Below are 15,648 nucleotides of genomic sequence, written 5' to 3' on the forward strand. Positions count from 1 at the left end.
GTGAAAATGACTATACTACCCAAAGCAATCTACAGATTCAATGCAATCCCTATCAAATTACCAATGGCATTTTTTACTGAACTAGAAGAAAAAATCTTAAAATTTGTATGGAGACACAAGAGACCCCAAATAGCTAAAGTAGTCTGAGGGGAAAAAAATGGAGCTAGAGGAATCAGACTCCCTGACTTCAGACTATACTACAAGGCTACAGTAATCAAGACAATATAGTACTGGCACAGAAACAGAAACACAGATCAATGGAACAAGATAGAAAGCCCAGAGATAAACCCAAGCACCTATGGTTAACTAATCTATGACAAAGGCGGCAAGGATATACAATGGAGAAAAGACAGTCTCTTCAATAAGTAGTGCTGGGAAAAATGGACAGCTACATGTAAAAGAATGAAATTAAAACACTCCCTAACACCATATACAAAAATAAACTCAAAATGGATTAGAGACCTAAACGTAATTCTGGATACTATAAAACCCTTAGAGGAAAACATAGGAAGAACACTCTTTGACATAAATCACAGAAAGATCTTTTCTGATCCACCTCCTAGAGTAATGGAAATAAAAACATACATAAACAAATGGGACCTAATGAAACTTCAAAGCTTTTGCAAAGCAAAGGAAACCATAAACAAGGCAAAAAGACGACCCTCAGAATGGGAGAAAATATTTGCAAACGAATCGACGGACATAGGATTAATCTCCAAAATTTATAAACAGCTCATGCAGCTGAATATTAAAGAAACAAACAACCCAATCCAAAAATGGGCAGAAGACCTAAATAGACATTTCTGCAAAGAAGACATACAGATGGCCAGGAAGCACATGAAAATCTGCTCAACATCGCTAAATATTAGAGAAATGCAAATCAAAACTACAGTGAGGCATCACCTCACACCAGTCAGAACGGGCATCATTAGAAAATCTACAAACAAGAAATGCTGGAGAGGGTGTGGAGAAAAGGGAACCCTCTTGCCTTGCTGGTGGGAATGTAAATTGATACAGCCACTATAGAGAACAGTATGGAGGTTCCTTAAAAAACTAGAAATAGAATTACCATATGATCCAGCAATCCCATTACTGGGCATATACCCAGAGAAAACCATAATTCAAAAAGACACATGCACCCTAATGTTCACTGCAGCACTATTTACAATAGCCAGGTCATGGAAGCAACCTAAATGCCCGTCGACAGACGAATGGATAAAAAGATGTGGTACATACATACAATGGAATATTACTCCGCCTTAACAAGGAACAAAACTGAGTCATTTGTTGAGACGTGGATGGATCTAGAAACTGTCTTACAGAGTGAAGTAAGTTAGAAAGAGAAAAACAAATATCGTATATTAACGCATGTATGTGGAACCTAGAAAAATGGTACAGATGAACCGGTTTGCAGGGCAGAAGTTGAGACACAGCTGTAGAGAACAAACGTATGGCCACCAAGGGGGGAAAGCCATGGCGGTGGTGGGCATGGTGGTGTGATGAACTGGGAGATTATGTATACACTGATGTGTATAAAACTGATGACTAATAAAAACCTGCTGTATAAAAAAATAAAGTTCAAAAAGAAAACCAGTGGAAATGTAAACAATATATAGAGAACACAGAAATAAAGTCTATGTTTTCTTTTCCTTTGTGAAAGCATAAGCTAGATTATTGTGTCGGGTATAAATATCATAGAAGAATACCAGAAAACCTCTGGATCGCAGTTTGTAAATTTACAGGTTAAGGGAGATGCCAAAATATAGGTTGAATGTCTATTATTTGTGATATTACTATTCACATAATCATTGCCCCTTTACATATATGCATTATAATACAGTTGTTCAGAAAAGTAGGGTTTGGTTTCAGAAAGTCCTAGGTTCAAACCCTTGTCCTGCCTTTTAAATACAATGTGGCATTGAATGAATTATTTTATCCTTTCTGATTCCAAAATTTCTCATGTGTAAACTGGGAGAAATAATACATCACTGTGGGTGTTTTTGTCAAGATTAACTGAGACAGTAAAGTGACAGGTAAGTGTTTACTGTTGGTAATTATCATTAATGAAGTTTGCAAACATCATCGTCATGGTTAGATCAGTTCACTTTTTCCTGAGGACCTACTGGGACTCAGCACGCATTAAGCTTTACTGTTACATTAAAGAATATTGAAAATGAGAGTCTATCATGGTATTACATGTTGGTGTAAGAAGACAAGTCATGTAAGTGTGAACTATTTAATTAGAGTCATACTACAAACAGAACACATAGAGAAACTTTTTGAGCTTTATGAGCTTTTATGAGCTTTAACCCAGGAAACAATTAGAGAAAGTACTGATTGTGTGGCATCTGGGAGACAAGGAAGTTGGAGGAAGAGAAGGTGGCGCCTTCGTGGTTGGATGGCCTCCCCCTGGCAGATGGGGGCTCCAGGTCACCTTCCAGGAACCGGATCCTGCACCATCTGTCTAACCCACAAACTCAAGGAAAGAGATCAAGATGAGGCCTTTGAGCTGAAAACTCAAACATTCGAAACATCAAGAGACCCAGGAAAGTTTCTTTTAATACACTTTTCTCCAAGGTATTTTCCAATGTTCTATCATTGTTCCTGTCTCTGGTCTGGGGTTTCTCAAATTCAAGTACTCATGTACTGGTAAGTGCTTACGGAGCACCTGTTTCCATTTAAATTCAGGAGCTCTGACCCAGAAAACAAACAAAAAACAAAAAGAGACAGACACAGTAGGATGGAGGGAGAGAGGGAGAGAGGTTTTAGTTTCTCCAATATTGATTGGAGAAACAGGTTCTTTTTCTTTAAAAACCTTCCTCTCTCCTACCCCTTCTTTACCACCGAGCCTCCTCAGACACACATTTACTCCTTAGAATTAGTTTATAGGCAATAAATGATTTATGATGCTATCTTTCAGGATATTATATAACTTAACTTCTTCACTCTTCAAATAAACATTCAATTACTTCCCATTAAAAATTATCTCTGTGATTTATACTACTGCTATTTAGAGGTTCGCCTACCCTCATGACCATGAGCAACGTTTTTAAAAATATGTTTTACAGATTTCAGATGTCAGTGTGACACTGGCTGAATCTGAAATTTACATCAAATGATGAGTCACTGTTTGGGGAAATGTGTACATAATCATTCAGTTTCTGCTGGAAGTGCTCTCCACTGTACATCAGAACACAGGCGCCAAGGATAGGTTATGATGACCCCCTTCAAGTGACAACACATCTCCATTTCCTGCAGGAGCTCATCTTCTGGAGAAAATTTATCCTAGAGAGTTGTGGACCTTCTCTATCAGTTTTCGTTTAGGCAACAAAAATAAAAGTTTCTGAAGTGGGACCACTTTTAAGACATTTATAAATACTAGTCTAACTGATTCCCTCCTCAAGCATTGAAAAATGTGCACAAAGGCCTTGGTGTTTCTACGAGAAAATGAATAAGTTAATTTTTTCACTGAGCAGGACAAGAGTGTTCCGCTCTTGGCCTTAGATTCTGGAAGGTTATCTCTGCAAAAGACATTTTGGAATTGGTCTTGCAAAACAAACAAACAAAACCAAGGCAAAAGAAAAAAAGACTTTGGTGTTTATGTTCCATAGCAGAGCCTAAATGCAGGGTGAATGACAAAAAGGCAGCTTAAGTGGTCCTTAACTTATTTACAAATAATGAACCATTTGAAACTCTAATGAAAGCTATGAACCCACTAAATAGAAAAAACAGACACACACACACACACACACACACACACACACACACACACAAATGTGAATTTAATTTCAAAAGAGTTCCTAAACCGACAAGTTCTTCCCTGAACTCCAGGTGAGGAACACATGATCTGTTTAAGAATCTCACTACTCAAAATGTGATCTACAGAAGGGCAAAATCAGCATCACCTGGATATCTTCTTAGGCCCTTAGGCCTTCTTAGGCCCAGAATCTTAGGCCCTCTTTTGGGTCCACTGAATCAGAACCTGCATTTTAGTAAGCTCTGCAGGTGATTCCTAGGCATCTAAGATTTAAGAAGCTCTGCTTCCATAGTCATGTTAATGGAGAGTTTAGAATTAAAAATTTATATCTCAAATCACATTTGGAAATGAGCCATACTATAATATTCTTCATAGAACATATATACTATTTGTAAATGGATAAACAACAAGGTCCTACTGTATAGGATAAATATCCTGAGATAAACCATAATGGAAAAGAATATAACAAAGAATGTATATATATGTGTAACTGAATCACTTTGCTGTGCACTAGAAATAAACACAACATTGTAAATCAACTAGACCTCAATTAAAAATACTTAGAAAAGGACATATATTATTTGTAAATGAGAAGATGAAGGTGTCAGTAATATTTTACATGTGTTTGATGAGACATATCCTTTTTCCCACTTTCAGCAGCTCACTTCTGGGTCCTCACTTCTTACTCTGCTTTGCCCTGCTCTTCCCTCTGCAGGCTAAGCTGGAAGTGAGAGCTGGGACCTTGGAAATTCCAAAGGCTTAAGTCACCGTACATTGGTTCATCATGAGAAGCTATTCAGGAGATGCATCATTTATAAGTGAGAGGAAGTCAAGCACCATACCACCAAATCTATACATCTACTGGACATAAATCCTTAGTGGCTTGAGGAAAAGACATTCATAACAATGGGTGGAGAGACAGATTAAGAAATTGGAGGGGGAATGCTATCTAAAGCAGTTTGGTTATTTAAAGGGGCTGGTGGGAAATAGCCTCCCGGCTGCTGGATGGATTTATGATTTAAGGGCAAGACCTGTTTAAGTGAAAGAGGCTATGCTTCTCTCTAGACTTAAGAAATGATATTCAGACAGCTCTGAGCAGATGTTCTGAAATTCTCTGCTCAAGACCATTCTGTCTTCCAAGCAAGGGCCCGTTTCATTGGCTGCCCCTTCTCTGGTGCACATACTCGTGGTGCAATACAACCTTCAGGAGTTAGATCTTGTTTCACCAGCCATTGAACTATTAAAATGTACTTTTAAACCCCCTTCCACATGATGCCACTGTTTCTTATTATAGGGCACTGGAAACTTCACTGGGCCCAATTTATAAGGCAATGTGGTCTCCAGATTATATCAAATCAGAAGCTCCTGGATTCAGGGCTAACATCTTTAACTAGCATCATTCATGTTTACATGCTTTGATTCCCTTAGGAAAATGAAACTCTTTCCAGGCTAGATTTTATTCTCCCCATTTATAGTTGTGGAAAATGGAAGCACAGAGGTTAAATGACTTATTCAAGGCCAACCTACCCAATGAATAGGGGAGCTGAGTCCTAGTGGAGTTTTATTATTTTCCTCCTGTAAGTCCTCTTTCAGTCACACTTTGCTCCTGCCAAAGAGAACAGGAAGACTGGCCAAATTCTCATTACATGGTGCCTTCCTGCCTTTAGTCCTGCACCATGGCAGGCATCAGCTCAGACCTGTGTGCCCAAAACATTCTGTTTCTATTAACTAACTGTGGTAGCACTCCAGGGAGGAGCCAAGAAGAAAACGAATAACTATAATTTTAAATGCAGCACCTACCAAACCTAAAGATTAAACCAATAATCTCAGACTTTAAAGGTACACTAGGTAAACACATTACTGTAGTCTGAAATATGCTGTTTCTACAAAAAATCATGACTCAGGTGACCACAGGAGTAGAAAGATACAAACAACTGGGTAAGAGGATGGGAAATGTGAAAGAAGGATATTTAAGAAGGGCAATTTGGAGTAGATGTGAAAAGAGCAGTTGCTATAAATACCATCAAATCAAATGGGCAAAACAGTGATGGTTGTTTTGCACCAAATTAAAAAACAACTTGTTGGAATCCCTTTTACCACAAAAGATAAAGGCATTCTCCTCTGAGAGCTTTGATATTATGGTAAATAAAGAGATTCTGGCAATAAGAACATCAACCCTCTGCAAGCCTAAGATGAAAGTCTACTCTAGGAAGATGTTTAACATGGCACTTGAATTTCCCATTAAGTCCCTGCCAATAAGATAAAAGTTATAAACATTCAGAAGAAGTAGGATCTTTAAGTGGTTTTTACACATTCTCTTAGATACTGCAGGTCATATCTTCAGAAATAGTTCACTGATGGTTAAATTCTCGCTTTTAATCACAGAGATTGTTTCAGTGTGTTAGATCTTTCACAACGCATTTTCAATAATCCATTAACACAGAGGTTTATGTGAACACTTTTTGTCTGTTTCAAAATTTCCCCCGTTCCCAAAGAAAGCAACTGGAATCTGACACACACTGATGAACCATAAGGAGGTCTGTCAAATGCTGAGAAGACTTGAGATGTACAGCGTGCAACTCAGAATCTGTACTCAAAGGAAAATCTTTCTCTTACTTATACTCTTTCACAAAGCAAAGAAGAAATACAGAGGGAACATCCACCCTTATTCATGCAGTAATTAAGATTGCTAGAATTTCACATTTTATTCCTCTTTGAGGAGGAAAGTTTACCTAATTCCACAGATTAGAATTAGTAGGATTCAGGGCAGCAGAATTCCATAACTGGCATAATGGAGGGAGTAGTCCTCAGGACTCTATTTGCAATGGGCCTCATTCCCTCTTTTTAGGAATAAAGGGGATGCTATTCTCCTCCAATGTACTATGATCCTCAAGATATTTCACAAGTAACAACATCTATATAGAAGTAATGAACCATGTGACCTAGCAGGTTCATAGGATATGTGGAAGGAATAATCACTGCCTTGCAAAAAACCTATTCCTCACCCTTTCACTCATCATTCTCTGTCACCCACAAGGCCACCACTCCCCAGTATAATCCAAGGACATTCTTCTTAGATTATATGTTTCAAGTTATATAGTCTACTAGGTAACAAGGTTCTGAAAAAAGATTTGTTTTCATTTTCTCTATGATTATCTAGATAGCAATGCAATACTTTAACCCTAGAGTGTCTGTTTAAATTTGATAATTAGCCTCAATTTTTACATGATCTAGCAATTCTTGGTACAATATTTTCTCTTGTTTTAATTGCATAAAAATCTGATCAAAAGGACTCAAATTTTGACTCAGTGGTGCTCGTTCACCCCCTCTTCCCAATAGCTTTTTGCAGTTCTAAAAAGTATCAGCCATTCCTTTCTCACTCTTGTTGACCTTCACATGTTCTAAGCCACAATCTGAGTAATATTCTCATGTGTGTTAACTTTTATCTTTGTTTTACACTTCCTTCTGCTCATCTTAATTTTATTATTGGACTCCAAAGCCCTGGCCATCCATGGTGCATGGTGCTGAAAGCAACAGATGTCAGTTCCCTGGCTCCTTGCCCTCCTGTAGAGGGATCCGGCAGGTTGGACAGGTGAGTTTGATAGGAGTTATTCCAGAGCTCCTGTCTAGTTCCTATCTTGCTATAACTCCTTTCCTCTGTCTAGCCTACATAAAGGAATAAAACATTTACTCAGACACTAAGCTAAATAACTCAACCTCTCTGCTAGAAAACAATTCTTTCTGAGTGATATTTAATAACTAGAATCATCCTAGAAGCCTGCTTGTAGGGGAAAAGTCAATCTGAGAATACTCACAGCACAGAAAGCTAACTAAAATCCTTTATTTTTCCTCAGCGTTCTATTTCTTTGAATTCTTTCAACTAGGCCATTAGCTCAACTGTTGACCTTGGGCAAGCTGCTTAACCTTTTCAGGTTTCAGTTTTGTCATTTATAAGTGAGTTACCAGTCACGTGGCTTACTCATAAAGTGTCCTCTAGAAATGGTTTCCCTCTCTTTGAGGCAGTTAGCAGAGATTTTTTTCTATTTAAATACTGGAACGCCATACTAAAGGAAATAGTATTTTATTAAAACACCAAGTAGGTTCCAGAGTCACAAATATTGGTGATGTATAAAGCAAACTTGACTTAATTACATTTACCAAGTAATCATTTAGAATGACTAGACCAAATCAAATCAAATTTCATCTATTAAAAAAATGATCTGTTGGGAATGAGGACAAGACAATTTCAAGGGGGTACCTACCAAAAAAAACCACAACAAAAAAACCAAAAACACACACAGAGATGAGCCTACACATGAGATCAAATGTGAAGGAGGCGATGTAATTTTCCACTCTGAAATTGATTGGTGGTACTGGCTCCAAAAACATCAAATCAACACATCCTTCTCACTTAACTGTGCCAGTGATTTATTTGATCTGACTGGCCTGAAAAGTGACCTCTGGTTCCACCTGCTAAAGGATGTCTGACCTCTGCCTGTGACTCATTTCAGCAGAATGGAATACTCAGGTGGAATCCTGATGAACACCCCCAACGGTAGACTACAGGTGACTCAGGGAAAGGAATTGTATTAATGTATCATAGTAATTTATTGGCAGTTTTGTGTGATAGTATATTTACTGAATGAGGCCTGCCAAAAAGATCAGGTTATAGCAGGAACACATGATTTTCCAACCAGCCATAAAATATAAATCAAATCCCTTTTCTGTCCACTGTCAGCCACCTCCACCCACTCCTTGTCCTCAGTTCTCAGACAAATTGAAGCACATGCCACAATCTGTAGAAGGAAAATCAAACTCAATTTCGCAGTACAATGAAGTGAGTTTTGGTCTTGTCATGTCCACTGACATATTGATCCCTAGAAGATTGAAAAGATCAGGATGTTCTAGGTTTTCGCTTTTATAAATAAAAACATGTAGAAATGCGATGTGTAAACGGAGGGCAATACAGCACGTATGCAGCTTTACAAAGATGCAAGAACTTCAGGGGGGCTAATGTTGTAAAACAGAGCTACGATAAAAAAGTCACTATTTAAGAGGTCACATTTTCTTTCCCTTTAGAATTACAGCCTCAGAAGACAAATGGTCTCCTAATCCAGGTTCATTTAAAGTGCAGCTGATCAGTTCACAGCTAAAAGGAATTTTAACTGGAGAAGAAAAACAAAAAAACAGCCTATCTTGGCCCTTTGTAGAATTTATGTCAGATCTATAATGCCATAAACCCAACACTCTTATCAAACATTTTCTATTTAATCTGAAAGGGGACTGAGCCAAATCACTTATATGTTCACATCTGTGATTTGCAAAGTGCAGTATGTGTAGCCTCCCTGATATGTGTAAAGACCACACAGAGATGAAGCATTAAGAAATGGAACCACTTTATCACGAGGTGCTGATGAAATTGTAAGAAATACCATAAAACACCCTAGAGTCTAGTAAGCTAAACTTCTAACTGTGGAAGGAAAAAATAAAGGAATGAACCTGTGTTTCCAGGTAGGTACAATGTCACTTGTTATGACAACAAGATGATTTTCTAATTACCATTTACTAGAGAAATACTGCAAAATTCTCTGCAACTCCATGGAAGTCATTACTGCGTATTATGTAGTGCCCTATACCTCACAGAAAACTGCTGCAAACATAGCTTCGCATGCCTTTTCGGAAGGCAAACTGAGGCACAGATCAATAATGTTGCCCAAGAAAAACCACACACAGGAATTTGAGGAGGGAAAGAACTTCTTCACTGATCCTAATTTAAATGGTTTCAAACCAGAAGGAACTTCTCGTTGGGCGTGATCTTTAAAAATTACAGCGATGCCTCACGTCACCATATTCTAAAGTGATTACTTGTGGTAAGTAAAGATAAATTCATTAGTAATTACACAGTCCTTTATTGTGAAACCCAGAGAAAAATTATTTGAGGTATCTTTTTAAGCCAACAAGAGAATGACTTTACTTCTTCTATCAGTTTGACTACAGTAATGATTTTCTTAGAATTAAAATTTGTCGAAAGCTCTAAATATTTCATCTTTTAGACTAAGAAGCAAGTAGTTAATGTCACAGCTAATACATTTGTCAGTCTGCTAATTTTCTTTTTCTATTAGAATAGGTAAACATCAGCCCTTTCTTAAAAGCATACTATTTACCATGTGTCAGGAGCAATGCAGGGAGAACTTATTTGAAAATCATGAGGTAGGGCATTATGAAATGAACAGGAACCACAGGGAGACAATAAGAGAAACAAAAAAGGGAAAGGCATTTAATAATTCACAAGTGATGGTGGGGTGTGCTTCAGGTGAGTGGGGGAGGATGGTATTTACTATGAAAAAAATAAAATCAACCCCCAAAATGCAAGCCAGAGATATTGGAAAATCTGAAAGAAAAGATAGTTTGTAAGAAATAGTTCCACTAAAAACAAAAACAACATTAAAACAAAAGAAGACTTATAAACGTGCAATGGAAATAAAAGAAAATGAGATCTTGTCCACATGACGTTAGAACAGAGAACGGTTCTTCAAATATGCTTGTTATTTGAGAGAATAGGTGTAGAGAGAGAAGAACAAACTCTCCTTTCCATCTTTTAAAGATATAATACACTCATTTATGCTACATTGTGCCAGATTTTGTTTAAGGCAGCTTTGGTTTTACCGTAACTAGAAGAAAACAATAACTAGTAAATAATACAGGTTAAGTGCTTTGTTCTGCCTATTATCAGATGTTCTTTCTAAAATTAGGATCACTGGGTCATTTTGGGGTCATTTTTTGTTATTATAGATCACTTGGAGCATGGGTTGATATCCAAACCTTGTGTTCCAAACCAAATATTACTGCCACAGCAAAATTTTCATTTAAAATGGACTTTTGCATATCATTTCCATCTTTTTTCTCTGTATTACATAGTTCCTCAAAAACAAGACCTTTACTTCCAAATAAAGAGAATAGTCAACAGTATAAAGTACTATAGCACTTTAGTTTCTTGGTTTTATAAAATTGGTATTCTCAGTATAAAATAGTTACACATCTCTAGAAGAAATGGACAAATTCTCAGAAAGGTACAATCTCCCAAGACTGAACCAGGAAGAAATAGAAAATATGAGCAGACCAATTACAAGTACTGAAATTGAATCAGTAATTTAAAAACTCTCAACAAGCAAAAGTCCAGGACCAGATGGCTTCACAAGTGAATTCTACCAAACATTTAGAGAAGAGTTAACACTTATCCTTCTGAAACTATTCCAAAAAAATTGCAGAGGAAGGAACACTTCCGAACTCACTCTATGAGGCCAGCATCACCCTGATACCAAAATCAGACAAAGATAACACACAAAAAAGAAAATTACAGGCCAATATCACTGATGAATATAGATGCAAAAATCCTCAATAAAATACTAGCAAATTGAATCCAACATTAAAAGGATCACACACCACGATCAAGTAGGATTTATCCCAGGGATGCAAGGATTTGTCATATCCACAAATCAATCAGTGTGATACACCACAGTAACAAACTGAAGAATAAAAACCATACAATCATCTCAATAGGTGCAGAAAAAGCTTTTGACAAAATTCTCATCTTTCCTTATTAAAATGTGAGGGAAGAAGCCTTGTGAGAAAATGGTATTCCCCAACTCAGAATTATTTCAGATGTTCCACATTTTTTTCTTTTTATCAGTTTTAGAATGAGTTAATTTAATAGGCTTTAAAAGATTATCTTTGTTTTTGTCATTAAATGAGTTAGACATAAACTAAGAGTTACAAATGAGTTCCTAAAAGTTCAGAACCCATGCTTTCTGCAGTTAAAGAAAGGTGGGAAAAGATGCACCACTCCCTAGCTGTGTAGACTTCAATATGCTACTTAGATGCTCTGTGTCACAATTTCCTTATCCATGAAATGGGGTTAAGAAAGTAGCAACCTCACCAAGTTTTGAGGATCATATGCCATACTACAAGTCTTCAGAAGCATGCAGGTCACATAGCACATGTTCAGTAAAGGTTAGTTGTTAGTAGTAGTTGCAATTAACCTGCCATCTATCCTGAATATGTCTCCTCCAAGATCATTTCCTTTGGTTGGTATTTCAGCGGGAAACTGAGTGTAGCCAGAAATCACCAGGCAGCATGCTCTTGACACAGGAATTTCATGAAATAAATTTTCTTGCTTCAAATTGTCCCTGTTTCAACTAGTAAAGACCTCATAGCTTTGGGGCAATACCAAGTAGCAGATTCTCTTCATGATGTGTATGTGGGATATATACGTGGGGAGTGGGAGAAGGTCTTGGACAATATAGACTTGCTTTAAATCCTAGTGTGGGCTTCTTTTGGGCTAGAAGAGCCGTCTCCTGTGAAATGAAGTCATGACCTGCAGTCCTGTGTCAGAGAAGCCTATGTGTCAGAGAAGACCCCATCCTGCCCAGGTGCAACATGTAGCGTGCGTCTCAAGGGATGGAGTCCCACAACCCTCCTGCAGCCGAGCATCCATATGAGACACTACATGAATGGTGAGAACACCAGAGATGATTCACACAAATCGATTAATGTGATGCCAGGAACAAGATATAGTCTTAATGTTAATATAAATTTAAGATTCATAATTGCAGTCTTATTTTTCCTAGTTTAAGCATTCACTGTGAGGTTTACGTACTAATGCAGTGACTAAAATCGCTGTGGGTATGGATCTGAGTAACAGAAACTAACTCAAATGTATTTGTACAGTGGCCGATGGGTCCATCCAGCTGCCTGTGTCTATTAAGGGGGCATCTCTATGTACTTGGAACCATTGAACATTACTAGCTTATTCCTAATTTTGGAAGTGACATACCATCACTTCCATTGCATTCTTTGGTCACCAGACCAACCCTGGTGAAATGTGGCAGAGAACTCCTTATACCATCTACCTGAAGCCCCCATTCCCTTTTGCCTTAGAGGACCAACATCACCAAAGATTTGCCTTCATGTTTTCCTTGCAACGCTGCACTTTAACCTAAGAATGATGCCAATATTCCAAATAATTTTGAGCACTATGTAGTTCTCTATGTATCTACTTAACTAGCTACTGACCTATATTTCATCCTATCTATTTGTTCCTCCTCTCCTCCCCCTCTTCCTCCTCCTTCTCCTCCATCTTCTTCTTCCTTTGTCCCTCTCTGTGCCCCCTTCATCTCCCTAACCCCTAACAGAAACGAAAAGGAGCTCTGGTTCAGCCTCACTGGATACCAGCTAAGGTAATAAAATGAACACTGCACTGGGAATTAGGGACTCTGGTTCTCCTCTCTGCCATTTGACTTTCTTAGAAAGGAAACATAGAGATGTTACTTCCTATCTAAGTTGTGGTTTCTCTATTTCTAAAATTAGGAAGTTAGACGCTACACTGGTCTGATATGCCTTTCTGGCCTTGGAACTCTAAAATAAGAACCCCTGCAAGATGACTAATGAAAAGAACAAAGCAGAATTATGAGATTTACAGGCATTTCTCTAAAAAGTGATTTTGCAGACTTCTATACCTTTTACTCTAGTCTTGGAGTCTAGCTTTAAATCCTACAACTCATGTGTCAGACAGAAGAACTTTTCCAGTATTCTCTAGTGGGCATACCTATAGCACACATTAAAAGTACTAGACTGACATTCAGGATCAATGAACAACTTTCCAAAGGAATGAAAGGCGCCTACAACCAGCCAGTTGCTTATAAGGCAAATACTTAAAAGCTGCACCACAAACATCAGTGAAAGACACGAGCACACTGGGCTCATAATCAATGTCAAAAAGATACATTATGTCCAGGCCTTCTCGGAACCCTCATGTACTTACGGTGCAGTCACCAGGGATAACAAAGCTTTTAAGTGTAAACAAACGGGCACTTACCTGACTGAGACATAAGCGGTGTATAAGGGATTTTCGGTTCTATTGCACTCATCGGTGGAGGTAGCAAAGGGTTGGCGAAGCTGCGGAGTGGATGAGTTGGTCGAACACAGGCTGTGGGGATGGTTCTGCTGGGTGCCTCCTCACCGCTGGGATGCTCAGGCTGTGCTGGGGGCAACATGGGCGGCTGTTGGGTGGCTGGTCCTTCGCTCACTGCTGCAAGGGAGACAAAAAAAGCCATTCATAATCCGTGACAAAGTGGGCTTTCCCTAAGTCACCCGAAGGGGCCCTGGAGCAGTTCAGAGAGTTATGCCAGGATCTGACTAATCCATTCTTCACGTTGAGAACATTCCATCCCTCTACCCTCATATATTTAAGGGATAGGATAACACTGCCCCTTTAAACAGTAGAAATAGACCCAGTAGGACAGGACTCTATCTTCCAGGGAGAGTAGTAAAATATACACGGCACTGACTGTATTGCCTGAATCGTCTGGGCCTTGCAATCATAAGTGAAAAAGCGAGAAAAAAAGAGGTATTTCTCCTTTCATAAGTAGCGATGTCAGTGACATTCAATGTACCAAACCTGGCTACGGCTGCATTATTATCTACCAGCCGATATGCCAATTTTTTTAAACATGCCATGTCAACTGTCAGACAAATCAGAGTTACCGGGTGCTCAAGGCATTGCTAATAAAACGATACGAATAATAACCATTATCATTATCTTCCATAACAAAATAGAAGCACATCCAGCTAAGAAGTTATAGGAGAAATGAATCTGCTGAAACAAGTTGCCTGAATGCAGAATTGCAATTTTTCCTCTTTGGTAGCAAACATTGTAATTTTCAGTCAGATTACTATGGTTAGAGAGGTTTCACACAGCCGTTTGTGACAAGCCTTCGGCTATCTGGACAGTTTTGCATGTGGAAACACACCTTTTCTCCAGAGAACACAGTTTAGTTTGACCAAAATACTGTTTATCATGCTAAGGATGCTGTGATTTGACTTTATTCATTCATATTCAGAGTCAACAGATCCCAGTTAAATTGAAAATGAACAGAGCTGCATAGCAGGTATAAGTGTGGATGAAAGAAGAGTATTTCTGATGACTTATTTCTTTAAAAAGTGCTACTGGGTAAAGTGGAAAAAATACAGTGATAGAAGATAATCTCTCACTTTTGAAAGAGAATTTCTATGCAGGAAATATTTCAAGATAATTAGTTTGTGAGATAATTTTGAGACACCTCTCTGGGAGGCTCAGTGAGGTCAGCAAAGGGCAGAGGAGATAGAAAATCTGATAATGCTGAAGGGGGTGGAGATTAAAGATACAAAAGATCAAGATACCATATTAAAGATATGCAAAAGTGAAATGCGCCTGCAGAGGGTATTTGATATTAAAACTCATTTGTCTATATTCACAAAGGGTTAGAGGTCCTCTGGGTCACTGAGCAGGCTTCAGGCTTACCCCATTCAAAGATGGAGATGAGGAGATACAGGGTTGGCCCAGGACAGATGCAGTCACTTAGCAAATGGAACTAGAAAATGGGCAAAGACTTGATTAAAGATTTCTTCAAATGTGGAAAGTGTAATCCAGCAAACTGGATAGAACTCTGAGGGCAAGAGCAGTTTGAAGAGAAGTACCTTATCTCTAGGCTAGGAAGTCCTATCAAAAATGGAGAGGAGAAACACATGCAGGTACAATCTCAAGGTTAAAGTATGGGGCTGCAAGGAAAACATTAAGGCAAATCTTTGGTGATGTTGGTTCTCTAAGGCAAAAGGGAATGGGGGCTTCAGGTAGGTGGTATAAGGAGCTAAACTGCTTTTAAGAATGTAAAGGGAAAGAGGAACGTGTGTGTTCAATCAAGATGGTGTAATTAGGTGGTTGAGAGTATAGTTTTAGAAACAAAGAAAATTATGAAGGTTTTACTCTAGACTCATATTTAGTCTAAAGGAACAAATGACCAACGGTCAGTTGTCCAAATAAAAATACAGTATCTCTCAGATCTAGATCAGAGAGA

At 38.3% G+C, this 15,648-nt stretch overlaps 1 protein-coding gene across 1 annotated transcript in view; it reads right to left on the reverse strand.

Annotated features, from left to right (window-relative positions):
* DCC (DCC netrin 1 receptor) overlaps positions 1 to 15,648 on the reverse strand; it is a 1,166,576-nt gene that overhangs the window by 37,693 nt on the left and 1,113,235 nt on the right. The window contains 1 exon segment of the mRNA XM_029216808.1: positions 13,632 to 13,844. Coding sequence (XP_029072641.1) covers positions 13,632 to 13,844 — 213 coding nt within the window.

The sequence above is a fragment of the Monodon monoceros genome, unplaced genomic scaffold, assembly GCF_005190385.1.
Source record: "Monodon monoceros isolate NGI ecotype Baffin Bay Population unplaced genomic scaffold, NGI_Narwhal_1 Super_Scaffold_1, whole genome shotgun sequence".
Classification (NCBI taxonomy): Eukaryota; Metazoa; Chordata; class Mammalia; order Artiodactyla; family Monodontidae; genus Monodon; species Monodon monoceros.